The sequence below is a fragment of the Cebus imitator genome, unplaced genomic scaffold (genome assembly GCF_001604975.1).
Source record: "Cebus imitator isolate Cc_AM_T3 unplaced genomic scaffold, Cebus_imitator-1.0 Scaffold491, whole genome shotgun sequence".
NCBI classification, from domain to species: domain Eukaryota; kingdom Metazoa; phylum Chordata; class Mammalia; order Primates; family Cebidae; genus Cebus; species Cebus imitator.
The window spans coordinates 1383318-1400184 of record NW_016107806.1 but is presented as its reverse complement, the minus strand read 5'-3'; the positions used below and the strand labels follow the sequence as shown (position 1 = coordinate 1400184).

Sequence of the window (16867 nt, the reverse complement as noted above, 5' to 3'; positions counted from 1 at the left end):
ATGAGTTCTTTAGTAGTGATTTCTGTGATTTTAGTTCGCCCATCACCCAAGCAGTATACACTGTACCCAATATGTTTTTTTTTTTTTTTTTTTTTTTGAGACGGAGTTTCACTGTTGTTGCCCAGACTGGAGTGCAATGGTGCAATCTCGGCTCACCGCAACCTCCACCTCCCAGGTTCAAGCGATTCTCCTGCCTCAGCCTCCCAGGTAGCTGGGATTATAGGCATGCGCCACCATGCCTGGTTAATTTTGCATTTTTAGTAGAGACGGGGTTTCTCCATGTTGGTCAGGCTGGTCTTGAACTCCCGACCTCAGGTGATCCTTCCACCTCGGCCTCTCAAAGTGCTGGGATTACAGGCGTGAGCCACCGCGCCCAGCCCTACTATGTCGTCTTTTATCCCTCACCCCCCCCTCCAAGATTTAGTTCTGCCAGACGATACATGCTGCCTTCACTTCTTTTTAGTTTATTTGCCTGGAACCATCTAAGTCATACTTAAAACTCTGTAAAGCCATTTTTCTTTGAAATGGTCCCATCTCCTTCTTGATCCTCTCCATTTTCCACCCAATCTCCTCTATCCCTCTCCCTTTGCTGCCTGAAATCAGCTGTAGATGTAGCAGTTTCTGGAGGAAATGAAGATTTGTGGTGGTTCTTTCCAGTCACCAGGTTGTGAAAGTCTTAGGGGTGAAGGGAAGGGAATCGCCTCAGGGACAAGATACTACTACCGCATTAAGGTCAGTTCTTAAAGGGCGAAGATTTCATTTTATTCCACTGCCTTCAGGGGCCTGCTAGAGGAGGCCCAGTTGGTACAGTAATACTTATTCACCAAGCTGGTCATCGACGAAATTGAGGATGTCCTAGACGGAGCAAGAATAGGCAGAGGCTGAAGGTAGAGGTTTTCTTTTTATATATACAAGACACATTAATCCATTAAATTTGAGGACACAGTACAAAAAAAAAAGAAAAAAAAAAACACTTCAACTAATTCATCTGACAATGCTGTTCATATTCATGACGCCATTTTTGTTGTTGTTGTTGTTGTTGTTGTCCTAATAATAAAGGAGACTTAGGGCTGTTGGGCTGATATATATTTGGGGGTCCCACCTCCCCACCTCATCCGTACACCACCAGGGTGAGCAGGAGGAAGCAAAGGAGGCGCAGGGCCCACAGCAAAGTTTCATAATCTTGAATGCAAGAGGGGCGAAGGAAAGGAAGGGGGAAAAAAAAGGAGAAAATACAAATCCTATAATACATACAACAGGGTGGGGACGGTATAGGAATGGGACAGACATGAAGCTGAGGCATGGGGTGGGCCGCTGGGGGTGGGGGGCAGCGGAAACCCCCCACATTCCTTTCTCTTTGATGCTGTTTCCATAGTTTCCAGGCTGAGAAGCCCTCTCAGAAGATGGGACCGGGAGAAGAGGGTCAGGGCCTCAGTTGGCCCCCCAGCTGTAGCTGTTGTAGGCAGACTTGTTGGTCTGGGGCTTCTGCGGGATGGAGCTGGTCTGGCTACGTTGCCCGCTGCCCGTCTGCAGGGGAATGGGAGGATGATGGGGAGGAAAAAGGTGTCTAGTTAGTGGTACAAATTTGTAACATCTTCAGGAGGAGATGTGCAAACTGTCTTGCTCTCCCATTCCCCTTACTACTATTAGAACCATAGAAAATTTGGTCTGCGTAGCTGCTGAAGCCCCTTTCTTACAAGCAGGAAGCCATTTTTAACTTTAAATAGGGAAAAGATGAAGAGGGCAAGATACCTTTGGAGACAAGGTAGTGACTTAGTTCCACTCAATTTCAATTCTACCTTCTCCCACTACCCCACCTCTCTCCCCTGCTCTGAACAGATGAGTCATCACAAGGCAATTTCCTTTCCATTGATCCCCATGAATGCCTCAATTTGAAAAGCTGTCTTTAGGAGGAAGGAAGCCCTTATTCTAGCTCCAGCCACCTATAATGGAGCTCTCAAGAGGCCACTTGCATCGGCCCACAGATCCCCACCCCTACCTCACACCACATCTGTGAGCCCATTTCAGGCAGGTATGAGAGGCAGTCTCAGGCCTCAGGCTCCAGATGCTGCCCCAACAATCTTTTCCATTCTGGTAACCAAATGTTTTCCACAGATGGGGGAGGGTACAAAGATAAAGAGGGTGTTGGGGAGGGGAGGAGGAGAGAGGAAGGGGAGGCCAGAGAGCTCAGCAAGGTGTTTGTGTTTGTGTATCCCGATTTGTGACCGCGCAGTCTTTTCAAGTTCCCTGAGGCTGTGGAGGTGAAATGGGGACTGAAAAGGAGTGGGTTCAAGCATATCATCATTCAATTTCATTACCTGCTCCTCCTGCTGGCGCTGGCAACAGAGAATCATCTGCAAATATGGTAGCTGAGGCAGAACCAGGATATATGGAAAATAAAGGGACAAACTTTGACAATAGAACTCCACCATTAGAAGGGAAAGCTAAAATGTCAGGGAAGAGGGAAGGCTGGGAGAGGTAAGAGGGGAGGTGTGACCCAGGTCTGATGGGATGAGGACAACTGTGGCACGGGAGGAGAAGGGCACCAAAGGAATTGGGCAAAAAAGGTTTCAATCTGCCCCCTTCTCTGACATTTCCTTTGCCGGCCGCTGGTGTTATGTGCGCTTGTGTCTGTATGTGCTGTGTGCCCATGACTGGCGCTGGGGAGGGATTGGGTGAAGGTGGTGGTGAGGAAGGGTAAGAAAAGGAAAGGGGAGGCAGTTTTAAGGGATAGGAAGGAAGAGGAAGGGAAAGTAGAGAGGGGAAAGGGCTATTACCTGGCCATCCTGCTGCAGGTGATGGTGAAGGATCTGAGAGTGCGGCTGCTGATGGGGCGTCAGAATGTGCATAAAGGGGGCAGGTGGGTAGGCAGCAGCTGTGGCCGGATTGATGGGGCCCCCACTTCCTAGGGCTGAAGGCAAGTTGAAGGAAGCAGCAGGAGTACCGGAATGAAAACCTTGTTTCTCAAAGGACTGCTATTCAGGAGGCCGGGAAGAGACAGAGTAAAAGGGATCAGCAAACTAATCTTGGGATTTTCCTCAGCTCAAGCTCCCCAACCCTCAGAAAGCAGCATGGTGTCACAGAAGGCACAGTACATCTAAAGTCAAATATTCAGGTTTCAGTCTCAGCTCTGCTCTTATTTAATAGCTGTGTGAACCTGGGTAAACTACCCAATCTCTTAGTCTCAGTTTCCTCAGATATTAAACAGGGATGCTAGAAACCTGTTGTAAAGACCAAATGGGCCAGGCATGGTGGCTCACGCCTGTAATCTCAGCAGTTTAGGAGGCCGAGGTGGGCAGATCACTTGAGGTCAGGGGTTCAAGACCAGCCTGGCCAACATGGTGAAACCCTGTCTCAACTAAAAATACAAAAAAAATTAGCTGGGCGTGGTGGCCTGTGCCTGTAATCCCAGCTACTTGGGAGGCTGAGGAAAAAGAATTGGTGAACCTGGGAGGCAGAGGTTGCAGTGAGCTGAGTTTGCCCCACTGCACTGTACTCCAGCCTGGGCAACAGAGGAAGACTCTGTCTCCAAAAAAAAAAAAGGAAAAAAGGTTGGGAGAGGTGGCTCATGCCTATAATCCCAACACTTTGGGAGGCACAGGTGAGCCGATCGCCTGAGGCCAGGAGTTTGAGACCAGCCTGACCAACATGGAGAAACCCCATCTCTATTAAAAATATAAAATTAGTTGGGCGTGGTGGCACATGCCTGTAATCCCAGCTACTTGGGAGGCTGAGGCAGGAGAACTGCTTGAACCCAGGAGGTAGAGTGCATGCCATTGCACTCCAGCCTGGGCAACAAGAGCAAAACTTCATCTCAAAAACAAACAAAAAATAACAACAACAACAAAGAAAACCCACCAAGTAACTTCTTTCTTGGATGAAATGTGAAAGCACTTTGTAAAAAAACTGAATGTCGGCCAGGCGCAATGGCTCATGCCTATAATCCCAGCACTTTGGGAGGCCAAGATGGGCAGATCACAAGGTCAAAAGATAGAGACCACCCTGGCCAACATGGTGAAACCCTGTCTCTACTAAAAATACAAAAATTAGCTGGGCATGGTGGTGTGCACCTGTAGTCCCTACCTACTTGGGAGACTGAGACAGGAGAATTGCTTGAACCTGGGAGGCAGAGGTTGCAGTGAGCCAAGGTTGAGCCACTGCACTCCAGCCTGGTGAGAGAGCAAGACTCTGTATCAAAAAACAACAACAAAAAAATTAATGTCATATTTGAACATCATGAAATTTGGCATTCCTGTTCCCGGAGTTGGGTAGAAATTAGAACTCCAGGCTGGGCATGGTGGCTTACACCTGTAATTCCAGCACTTTTGGGAGACTGAGGTGGGTGGATTGCTTGAGCCCAGGGGGTCAAAACCAGCCTGGGAAACATGGCAAAACCCTGTATCTATCCTGAACTCCCGACCTCAGGTGATCCACCTGGCTTGACCTCCAAAGTGCTCGGATTACAGGCGTGAGCCACCACGGCCAGCCAACCCTGTATCTATCAAAAAAAAAAAAAAAAAAAAAAAAAAAAAAAAAAAAAATTAGCCAGGCCTGGTGGTACACACCTATAGTCCCAGCTACTTAGAAAGCTGAGATTGCACCACTGCACTCCAGCCTGGGTGACTTCTTGAGACTATCTCAAAACACAAATAAACAAACCAATGGTGTCCCCATCCCTTCTGATATTCCTTAAAAAAAAAGAAAAAAAAAAACTCCTTGGATATTTCGAAATAAATAAATACATACTGAGATATTTGAAGTGTTGAAGGTCTTGGACATGAAGTATGCCCCCCACTCTCCCAGTGCTTTATAGCAAACTTATTTATGGTGATAGGGGATAAAAGCAACGTAACAAACCTATGGATCACTCAAATGCTTCATTAGTTACTAGGCCGTCTCCTTTCCCACTCCCACTGTTAGAGATTTACTCAACAAATGGAATGAAATAGTTTCCTGTCACTCTCATACTGATTCTCTTGAAAAGTATGAAAAAGGTTGGGAGTAGGTAGGAAAAGGGGCCAGGAGAGTAGCACAGTAAATCATGACACATTAAACAATTTGCCACACTTCACTCCTATTACATTTCTCTTGTGTTTTTCTCAGAGGGCTCAATTTTAACTTTTTTTTTTTTTTTTTTTTTTTAAGACGGAGTTTCGCTCTTGTTACCCAGGCTGGAGTGCAATGGCGCGATCTCAGCTCACCGCAACCTCCGCCTCCTGGGTTCAGGCAATTCTCCTGCCTCACCCTCCTGAGTAGCTGGGATTACAGGCACGCGCCATGATGCCCAGCTAATGTTTTTGTATTTTTAGTAGAGACGGGGTTTCACCATGTTGACCAGGATGGTCTCGATCTCTTGACCTCGTGATCCACCCGCCTCGGCCTCCCAAAGTGCTGGGATTACAGGCGTGAGCCACCGAATTTTAACTTCTTAGAGAAAGTGAAGTCTAGAGAAGACCTTTCATTTAGAGAAAGTAGGATGCGTTTCCTGACCCCTCTCCTAGGGCCGTTCTTATCTATCATTGCAATTCTACCTCCTCTATGTCCATCTCTTTTCCACTTCTGTCCAGAGCCAGGCACCTACCTGGGTTTTGGAGTACACAGAACCCGAGATATCTGGCACGCCCGTGTTACTGGAGGTGACTGAAACACCTAGGGGAGGAGGAAACAGACAGGAGGATTAGCTCAGCTAGCTGCCTGACCCTCATTCCTGGGATGAGGTGATAGCTGTAGCCTTTCTAGCTATAGCACTGCAAGGGAATTTTGGTAGGTTTTCCAGCTTCAAGTTAGTCCTGAGAGGTAAGAATTCATGACACAAAAAGCTCCCTAAGGGTTCTTTGGCCCTTTCCAGGTGTGTGTTGAGTATACATGTAAGTTTTTTTTTGGCAGACAAGGGGATATGAGCAAACCTTACTAGCATATACCATTTTCAAAACACTTCTGTGCCAAAGTCTAGCAGGAATGTAATACACTTTTAATTTTAATGTCCGTTTCAAATCAATCCACTCAAAACTCCACTCAGTTGTATTCCTGGAGACTCAGGTAGTCTGGCCCTTTCTCTTCCTGAAGTGACATTTCTGGGCTCAAAATCCATGCCTCCACTGCATTAGTACTAAAGGAGCAGTCCACTTTAATACCCAAGGGCACTCTCATTCTCAGAGCCTTAGCTCAGTCCAGCTTCTTTAGTCTAGGATAAATCTTTAAACTTAAGATGTAAAGGCGAACTCCCATGTACACAATTTAAGCCTGAGTGCAGTGGGATGGGGAGGGATAGGTAGACAGGAGTAGGCCATCACCTATAGCCTAGGTGGAACACAAAAACCACACGTCATTTTCAGTATACAACTTCAGCTTCTCCATAAGATAAAAGCTCTAACCCATACCCCAACTCTCACATTCCTGTTGAAAAATTCCCTACCAATCTCTACAACTTTAAGGAAACCAGAGTAGTACAACCTCTCATTTTAATGTGTACTCCTCCAACAAATATTCATACTATATACTCTACCACCTGAGGTGTAAGGCATTGGGTTAAGGAGATAGAAAAAGCCATGGAATAAATTATCTAGCATCTTTTAAACTTTCCATTTTTTAAACAAAGATTTGAAGAAAAGTAATTCAGGAATATAAAGCATGATTTTAAAAAGATATATTAGTTCTTACAAAAATAAAATGAAGCTTCAGAAAAACTCTGCCTGTCTGTGCTCTTGGATCTTTCCCCTCAGGGGTACACATCCCTTCTCCTGTGCTGTCAGGAACACTGATGGAAAAGTGTTTTAAAAGCACTGTACTAGAGAGGCCAACTCACAAATAAGGAATCCTCCATTCACCCGCAATTCAAGCTCCAGAACCCAAATCCTCCCAATGCCTCAGACAACGGCAGCCTTCCACTTAGTCCACCTTGAACAGTCACTTTCAAAGTGGTAACCCTCCCAACATCGTAAGTCCAGATAGTTCCTAGGGAAAATAACAGAACTACAGAAAACCAAGCAAGAGAAAATACTTCCTCATCCAAGAGCATCAACTCTCTGTAATTTAAAGACACTGAAGTAAAAGAAGGGAATGATACAGGAATATCTAAAGGACCTAACGGGGTATTTTTTCCATTCATTTTTCAAACCTGAGGTGCCCATCTGGCAAATCACTGGGTAACAGGCATAACTTTTAAGAATAGGAAGTTCAGTTATGGAAAAGGCTTAAGCTAATAAATTCATGAGGAAGGGTTGAGAGTAAAGGTGGAATAAACAGGATTTAAGTAGAACATTTTTAAAACAAACTAAGAGACAATTTGTCTTTACTGCAAAGGCAAAAAACAAACAAAAAAAGCATATTTGCCCTCTGCAAAGTGAGGCTAGGCTGCCTATATTGGATGGAAGAAATGACTAGCTGGATTCTCAAGCTTGGTGGTAGGGAGGAATTCAGCTCCAGTGTGCCCCTACCTGATCTCCTTCTTTCCAGAGTTTAGGCTAAAAACAGCTAGTCCAGAGGCCGTATCTTGGACATGAAGTTGAAGGGACTGGGAATATAGGAACCATAATACTCTGTAGTGGTCATAACAATCTCAATTAGAGTATTAGAGATCTAGAAAATAATGGGTACTGACTTCACTACCTCTCACCAATTATTAGAAAGATCTTCAGGCTAGAGTTTTCTTGCTCTCTTTCTAATATCAACACCCCCTATGAATCCCCAAACAGTGACAATACCAATACCATGAGGGCAGCAGGGAAGAGAAATATGAATTGATCTCTCCCAGCATGGCAGCCCCTGGGAAAGGTGGTCACACTCCACAGAGCAAAATTACTCCAAAGGGCTGAGAAAAAATACAAGGAAAGCTGAATACTTTGGTTTCTAATCAACCCAGGATGGTGAGCTCACTGTCCACGTTAACTTTATAAACAAAGGGCTAATGGTATATTCTAGCTGGACTGGGAGGGAATTAGCATTTTCAGTCAAGTCGTTTCTGACCAAACCACTCCCACATATCCTTAGCTTATACCCACAAATGCAAAACTGATAATCCACGGTCTCTGAAAAGCCATCAAGGGACTAAGAACAATGTTCCAGGCTAGCACAGTCTCCACAGAGCCTGAGTCATCAACTAGCTGATCACTAATGACTTTATCAGATCTCAGCCACTTGGCTTTTAAGAACCAGATGTGAATTAAACTTTGGAAGATACTTCCCTAATAGCTCTGAACGCTATCTCTTTTGCCTTTCACTAGGACATGACACTCCAAACTTTTTTGTCCTTTCCTCACTGCTTAGGTAAGAGGCAAAGGAAAGATCTAAATGGAAAAATGAAGCAACATAAGCATGGAGAATCAGGGATTTCTACAAATAGTTTCCTTTACCAACCAATCATCCGGCTGGAAACCGAGGCTGTTTCCCCTCCCCCCACCTTCATAAAACCAGCATATTGAAAAATTAATAGTTCTTTGGCTATGCTGGATTTGATTAAAAAGGCCACCCTCCACCCTTTATCCACAGCACAGCATTGGTTCCTAGTGTCCAGAAAGACATGCACGGAAAGAACGCCAGAGTTAGCTAAAGAAATACCACAGTTTATTGAAGACTACAAATATTTTTGTTACAAGTTGAAACTACATGCCTTCCAGAAATCAAAAGCAACAGCAGGTGTGTGCATTGATGCTTCGAAGGTGCTGCACCGCTTGAACTTGAAATGGGTAAGACAGGGTCAGACACATGGGGGAGAGGGAAATGGGGGAGGGGCAAGTTCAAAAGCCCAGAAGGTATCCACCAACTCATTTCCCCAAGCCACGCAGGCCATGGCCTCAGCTCAGCAGGCTCTCCTCAGTGGTCTGGTTTCTGAAACAAGACTTCAGTGCAAATTTATACACACACACAAAACATAGCCCCCAGCCTTGGGCCAAATTAGCTCTCAGCCGTCCAGAAATGCTTGTAAGGGGGTGGATATTTTCTTCCTAAAAGGAATCAAATACATAAAAATAAATGAATGGAATAACAAAAGCCCTTTGTGGGGTTGGGAACTGGGGGTTCTCGAGGGCTGATATAATACATTCCTGAATTCTTAAGGGAGGCAAGAAGCTGGGATTTCTAAAATCAGGTATGCCAATTCTCTAATATTTTATCAATCACCTGCCTCTTAAAATTCGTTAACCTGGTTTAACTAAGACTTCAACCTAATGTCCTCAGAATGGGGCCACCACTCCCAAGTCAAAAAGCTTATAATCTTCCCCATCAAGAATTAGGGTGGACCCTACTGGGTGAGACGGGTGGCCACAAGGAGTCTACATATTATTAAATCTCAATGGGGCTTCTCAGGATTGTTTAACTCATGAGCACAGTTCAAAGATCCACCTGGCTGTCAGTTCCTAGACCTTACTGCCTATTGTAGTCTTTCCAGTTATTGGAAACTGTGGGCAACTGACCCACCCAAAGCCCACATAAGGTCGAACAACACATGCTGCTGTATCCAAAGCACCATGAAACTGTAACTGAGCTGATAGTTTTGAAGGACAACCCCGATCTCCAACCCTAAGCAGTCAGAGAAACCTGTTCCTCCTCTATTCAGCTGCAAGTCACTGAAAAAGTAGAATTATATTATTCAAAGATTCCTTTTCATTCCCTGTCCTCCAAAAGCAGAGCACAGACCTCAGGTATGGAAGCAAGGGAGAGGCTAAGTATCTTAGGTAAGTACCCATCCAGAGGATTCCTACAATTCCCTCCCTGCCATCACATACGCAAACGGACTTTGCAAAGAGACCAGCCATACAAATAAGGAAACTTAAAGGCCCAACTCTCCCAGTCCAATTCCCAATCTATTGAGTAGTAGTCATGCCTACTCCTTTTTCTCCACAGTTTAGGTCTTCTAGCTAGGGAATAAAAAAGGACACATAAGTAGTACTACAAAGTGATTTAAGCCAAACCTATCATAGTCTGTTACCTATGAACCCACTTAATCCTTCTACTCAGTGAATATACCCCCTTTTGTACTATCGGTGCCATACATATTAATAATTGCCTCCACTGACATTTCAGCAGAAGCTTGGAGCTCCTTGCCCTATTTCCCACCCACACTTTTGGCCATCCAACATATTCTAAAAGCCGATATATACTCTCTTGGGCATTCCCATCACAAATAGTGGACACATGTCCTAGTATCAAGCTCCTCTGGTGGTGCTGCTCCCACAGATACCAAGGTCAGTCAAGCATTAACAATCATACCTGGGGTAGTGGCACACCCTCACCAACCCCGTTTTCTCAAGCACCAAGTCTTCCTCCCTGAAATTTATCCAGTAACACCCCACAGCTACCATTGAGCCAGGGACAAGGTCAGCTTACCAGTGTTGTATCCATGAGACCCATATCCACTCGGCTGTTGGAAAGGGGTGGCCGATGCATTCACACTGACATTCACACCATGCTGCTTGGAAGAGGTAGGAGCCACCTAAAGCGCAAAAAGGCCAGAATTGCAGTGAAATAGCAGCAGAATGCCATCTGTCCCACTTGTCCAGCTCCAGGGACTGGACATTCAGATGGCTACCTATCCTAACGCTTAGTGAAATTAGCTCCTAATAGTTCCAGAATCTACCAATGAAGTCAAGAAATGGTAGTTTGGAGAAGAAAAAGGGACAATGGCAGCAGGGAATGAATGAATCTGAGTGAGGCAAAGCTGTATGGTATCATATTCTCCCTTTGGCAAATTCTAAGACTAGGCAATCCCTATCGTAATCCACCAATTCCAGCCCCATTCCCCCACCACCCTGCACCAGACCAAAAACAGGCCAGAGGTGGAAACTGTTCCTCCTCATCCATTATTAAGGAGTCATCCATCCTTAAAAGCCGGTAGGATTAGGATCCAGGGTTAGGATCCTTCACCACAAGGAGTGACCAAAGCAGGTACTCACAGGGAACACAGCAGGCCCATACTGGAAGGTGCTGGGGAGGCCCGGGACCCCTGTATAGTATGGCAGGCTGGTGTAACTGTAGCCAGGAGGCAGCGCCGGGTTCAGGAATGTCTGCTGCGTGGTGTGGTGAGTCTGCGTCTGATTCTGTTGGGGTTGGGCCAAGGTTGTGGCCGGGGCTGGGGAGGAGGCATCCCCACGGCCGAACTTTGTGAGGTCACCTGTGACAGGAGAGGCTAAATGTACCTGCCTCTTTAACCCCAACACCAACGTAGAATACCTCTTCTGGTTTCATATGATTCCAAGAGATCCTGTTCAAAGACTGTTAAAGTTCAATTCCTTGAATTACATTTCTTAGTGGCTCCGATTAGTGTTGCTCAGCATACACTTGGCACAGTTGGAAGTCAAGATCTATTGCTGAATAACTGTGCAGAGACACAGTCATTCACAGTTATGGCAGAGACAGGCTCTCAGAATAAGGTACCTAGGTACCTGCACAATTTCTCTGCCCACTTATGTTCTCTTTCATCTTCCCCCTTCTTCCCTCCCCTCTTCTCCAAGGGGAATACCCCCATGCTGGATTTGAAGGATAATGATGAATCAGGGAAAATGATAAGTCAATGAGGACAATGACAGGTCAGATAAAAGATGCCCCCAGGCCTAGCAAGGCAGTGAGATTGCCACTGTGGGCAGCATAAAGGGGCAGAGATGAGCAGAGAAGACCACATCAACCACTGTACTTCCTAGAAAAAGCTTAAAAATAAGTCAAGATATGGGGTCTTTCTATGTTTCCCAGGCTGGTCTTGAACTCCTGGGCTTAAGCAATCTTCCCACCTCAGCCTCCCAAGTAGCTGAGACTACAGGTGTGTGCCTGGCTAAGATATCATCTAGAAATCACAGGAAGACAATGGAAAGTGGGATATATAGGAAAAGCCATGACACGCCCAACTTTAGCAGGATTCTGAATCTACTAATCCTGATTTAGCACATCCCTTCTTGCTACCCATCAGGTTTCTGCCATCAATCCCAACACTATATCTCCCTTTTTATTTATCTAGCCCCATCCCAATCCTACCAGAATAAGGGTTGCTGGCCAGGCTACCATCCCTCCCAGTCAGCGGAGTAGTGGGTGTGGGAAATGGGATGCTGTAGTAATCCTAGAAGAGAGAAAAAAAAAAAGAGCAGAGATTCAATCTCACTCATTTCACAGCATGAGAATTATGTCCACAGAGGAAGAAACAGAAGAATGTGAGAGTTGTGCAATTCATCCAGTCACTGATTAAGCTGGCTAGAGTTAGCACAAACTCCACATTACTCTTGCATACACTGTCCCCCCTACCTGACCATGAGCACAGTCAGGCAAGGTCTACGGGTATGCCCACTTGAGAATATATCAAAGTCCATCAGGACCAATATTTTCAGCCCTCTAGGTGTCATCCCTGCCAGTTTACACCAAGCTTATTCTACTGGGAAAACAGATCATTCCATAATTTAAAGTGTGTGGGACAAACAAAAAGCACCCTGAGAGCTCCAGAGTACTTTACTGGGCTATAGATTAAGTTAAAATATATTTACCAAGATGTCACAACTCTGATTTAAAAAAAGAAAAAAAAAGTTACCTGTTGTTGGAAAGCCTCCCCCAAATCCCTAAATTCTAATATGCCTTAAATCAGAGTGTCTGGAGGACTGGGATGGGAAAGATCTATGTCTGTGACTTATCAACTGAACATGTGAGATAATTCTTCCAACACTAATTTTAAGACCACCTTTTTCCCCCACACACTCACCAATGGAAATCTTGTCTGAAGCATCTGCAAGTCATCATAACCATATACTTGTGGCTGAAAGATACAGACATATAACAATAATGGGAACTGGTCATGATGTTAGCAAACCAAGGAGCTAAGAGACAAACTAATTCAACAGAACATTCATCCTCATTCTGGGTTAGAACAGGACACAGATTATTTCCTTCAGTTTTGTTTAAGGGAAAAGCAGTAAAGTACAAAGAGATTAAATGATTCTTGAAGCTTTCCTTGAACTAAATACTACTGATTCTAGTAGGCTGGCTTCTTGATACCAATAGAGTAAACACAAACTATACACGAACCATCAGTTATACTCTCTATTCTACAAGTCTCTGTCTCTTATACTCTTCAAAATCTGGCTTAAAATTGATCTCTTCCTGAAAGAATATTTTACTTTTCTCCAATTTCAGGGTTTTAAGGTACTGACTACACATTAAAAATGTGTTAACTCTGTTATTTGGATGTATCATCGGTATGAAATTTATCTAATCTAGACTTCGTCTATGAGGGCAGAAACAGGTATCTTTTAAAACTTTCTCATATACCCTTCATCTTAATAGATACCAAATACTTAAGGGTCCCAGAAGATACAGTATGGCAAAAAGCTGCTACTAATGTCAGCCTTATTCTCACAGTCCCAGGTTGAGTCAGGAAACTTTTCTCTGACCAGGCGAGACTAGCAAACACACTCAAAGAAAATAATTCTTGGGGCCAGGAGCAGTGGCTTAGGCCTATATATAATCCCAGTTCTTTGGGAGGCTATAGCAGGAGGACCACTTGGGTCTGGGATTTGAGACCAGCCTAGGCAACACAGGAAGACCTCTCTCTAAAAATTTTTTAAAACCTTAGCCAGGTATGGGGGTGCATACCTGTAGTCCTCTAGCTACTTGGGAGTTTGAAGTGAGAGGACTGCCTGAGCCCAGGAGTTCAAGGCTGAAGTGAGCTAGCTATGACTGTTCCACTGCACTCCAGCCTGGGTGAAAGAGCAAGAGGCGTCTCAAAAAATAAAATAATAGTCATAATTTTCTAAGAAACTGAAAGGGATTCAAGGTGAACACTCTGGCCTTTGGCTTCTGAGGTCCAGAAGTTGTGTTTTAAACAGATATTCTCATCACACATATACATACATGTTGTACACACACATACGTGCATACATGTGTGTACCATAAACCAGAGCAGATACACAAATGAAGAGTTGGCCTGAGTTTAGTCCATTAGCACTTTTTCCAAAACTGCAAAGATTAAAAACTGGTTTGCTTACATGCAGTAATCCCTCATTCATTCTATACCTTAATTATAGTTGACCCTTAACACAGGTTTGAACTGTACACTGTTTATATATGAATTTTTTCCAACCAGACACACAGATAAAAAATAGTCACATTTGCAGAATGTAAAATCCATACACATGGATTCCACAGAGCCAACTGCAGGACTTCAGTATGTGCAAGTTTTGGTATTCACAGGGGTCCATCTGAAGCCAGAGCTAAAAAAGAATAGCCACAGCATCCTCACCTTTTGAAGAAGATTCTTTAGTCCCACTTACCGGATAGGCATGTAACAGCCCTGGAGCCATAATATACGGATTAGGCAACAACGGCGGGACCCCAGGAGGGAGGTTGGGAGGAGCTTTTCCTAAAAGAGAAATTACATTTTTATCCCATCACACAATTACTTACCTCCTCCATCCCAGAGGAATGCCATCTGCTTACGCAAGGCTACCTGAAGTCGTAGCAACCGAGCTTCGAGTCGAGGCTGTGACAGTGGAGTTGCTGCCTAGGCTGAGACCCAGACTACTGCCACTATTGAGACTGGAGGATACACTGACCACTGGGGGAGGTGCAGAGACTGTGCTGGATGTGGTGGAAAAAGTGCTGGAGGAAGAATGGAGATTCGCCTCACTCTCCACACTTGTGTGCTTCAAAGGGGGAAGCAGTGGAAGAGAGAAGAAGAAAAGAGATCAGCATCACAGGTCAAAAATAAGACAATCCCTTCTGCTGAATATATTATGTCAACTTCCTAATTAAAGAGTCCAAGTAGCGAAGGTACCAAAATACACTCTGCTAAAGTAGTTAGAAATAATCTCCAGCTACGTACTCCTCAAGACTCATTTGGCAAGAATGGTAACAGGCTCACTGCACATCATCATCCTGTTCAGAAAGACATCAAAGCAAATGGAGACAGATTCCCCAGAGACTAACATTTGTTGATAAAGGGACAGAGATAGTTGAGATGTAAAAAATGTATCACAGCTTTCTCTCTCCTACTTTTCTTTACTAGTTGAGACCAGTTTGTGGACCAGAAAAAGTACACATTCTGATTTTACTTTTTTTTTTTTTTTTTTCTGAGACAGCATCTCATCCTGTTGCCCAGGCTGGGGTGCAGTGGTGCAATCTTGGCTCACTGCAACCTTAGCCTCCCGGGCCCAAACAATCCTCCCACTTCAGCCTCCCAAGTAACTAGGACTATACTAACATACTACCATGCTCAGCTAATCTTTAAAAATTTTTTGTGAAGATGAGGTCTCACTATATTGCTCAGGTTGGTCTCAAACTCCTGTGCTTAAGCAGTCTCCTGCCTTGGCCTCCGCAAGCGTTGGGATTACAGAGGTGAGCCACTACACCTGGCCATAATTCTGACTTTAAACCTGAAACTGTGTATTTAAGTAGAGGTTCCTAAAGGAGGCTTAGCCCTCATGTCTCCCCAGATTTCTGGCAAATCTGAGACTTTTGTCCAAAATGGGTCCTTCCCTTTACAAGCTCAGCTTAATTTTACTAGTAGCTGCTACAAATCAAAACAACAAAATTGACTCTTGGACTAAAAGCTCTCACCTGGCATCTACTTTCACTAAAATGTCCAGCCTCGCACTGATTCTTTTCACAACTCATGTTTGGCATACCCAAGACCAAGGAAAGAGAACAGCTCTACCAGCTAGAAAGGTATGTTCTTCCAGAATTTATTAAAGCATACAAAGCCCAACTATATATTCAGTAGGGAAAAAAAGTCAGAAAGTCACTTTCAGAGCTTTTAGGAATGGCCCAGAGCTCAATATTTATGGATTCTTCCACCTCTCTTGGCTTCCTAACATCCTTTTACTCCTTTTCCTGCACCCTCAAATCAATTATTTTGCCACATCATGAAGAAATTTTCATGAATTCTCTCTTGGGACAATCTTAGGGTTGGATAGCTGTTTAAGTGTAAGAAAACCACACATCCCACTCAGCATCACACTTACCAAAAAAGTGGATGTTGAAGTGCGCCCAGAAGATGTTGATGATGAAAGGGTATTCTGCTGCGTAGATAACGTGCTGTCAGAAAAAAAGAGGTTATCATCAGCCACAGTGCTATTGCTACCTGACCTGGAGCTGATTCAGTCAAGAAATAGTAAGAAAATAAGATAGACTATGGGACACCAAGGACGTCTGAGATCATACTTAGTTAAGCACAATGGCCGGCCAGGGGTAGTGAGCAGTTAAAGCAAAAGTGGATGTTGAAAGGGGAAAATTAAAATAAGCCTCCTCTGTCTTCACTTCCCACAGTTCTGAGGTCACCCACTTACCACAAAAGCAGGGCTAATGTGGTCTCTGCCAGGTCAAGGAAATAAGAAAGAACCAGAGAGCTCTGTTATTGCTATTCACCAACCCCAACCTCCATCCTCACCCCAAATCACCTGCTGTGTTGTGTGGTGGTAGTATTTGGAATCTCCTCACTGTGGCTCAAGCCACCCAAGGAGGATGAGTGCTGATTGGTTGTTGTCAGTAAGGAAGCTGCAGATACCGTTTCATTGAGAGGGGGGATGCTAGAAGTGGAAGGTGAATCAGATTTCACTGCAGAGCCTGTAGCACCTAGAAATACAGAAGAAAGGAATTCCTCTCATCAGAAAAAAGGGAGTGTCTATAAAGAGGTGACTACAGTCCAAGGCTGCCCCAAAGAAAAGAGTGTGTTATTTAACAACGGACCATATTAAGTAGAATATTTTTTCTTTAATGCTGAGAATTACACAGCATGGGTCTTGTTTGTCCAATGAAGGGAACTAATGAATTATCACCATTTTAAGACAGAAAACCGGAAACTTAGAGGGGAACAGCCTGAAGAACACTCACCTTCAACAGATTGCGTGGTCTGTAACTGCGTGGCCTGCACAGAACTGAAGCCATTCTGGTAAAAAAAAAA

At 44.4% G+C, this 16867-nt stretch overlaps 1 protein-coding gene and 1 non-coding gene across 38 annotated transcripts in view; both read right to left on the bottom strand.

Moving 5' to 3' along the window:
• Positions 1–727: 727 nt before the first annotated feature.
• UBAP2L (ubiquitin associated protein 2 like) overlaps positions 728–16867 on the bottom strand; it is a 59753-nt gene continuing 43613 nt past the window's right edge. For 6 of the 37 annotated variants that reach the window (XM_037733037.1, XM_037733050.1, XM_037733054.1 and 3 more), the window contains 12 exons: positions 16798–16852; positions 16365–16539; positions 15930–16002; positions 14417–14612; positions 14241–14329; positions 12674–12727; positions 11962–12043; positions 10890–11107; positions 10324–10429; positions 5582–5649; positions 2778–2972; positions 883–1527 (listed from right to left, as the gene is read on the bottom strand). In XM_037733037.1, the coding sequence (XP_037588965.1) occupies positions 1432–1527; positions 2778–2972; positions 5582–5649; positions 10324–10429; positions 10890–11107; positions 11962–12043; positions 12674–12727; positions 14241–14329; positions 14417–14612; positions 15930–16002; positions 16365–16539; positions 16798–16852 (1407 nt within the window). In that variant the 3' untranslated portion in view covers positions 883–1431. Of the gene's footprint in view, positions 856–882; positions 1528–2318; positions 2370–2777; positions 2976–5581; positions 5650–8540; positions 8943–10323; positions 10430–10889; positions 11108–11961; positions 12044–12673; positions 12728–14240; positions 14330–14416; positions 14613–15929; positions 16003–16364; positions 16540–16797; positions 16853–16867 lie in introns of those variants that run through there. The other 31 variants (XM_017513384.1, XM_037733064.1, XM_037733065.1 and 28 more) reach the window with 9 other exon arrangements.
• On the bottom strand, positions 12131–12266 carry LOC119468786. The gene has a single exon (XR_005197547.1). It is a non-coding gene; the product is annotated as a small nucleolar RNA SNORA58 (small nucleolar RNA).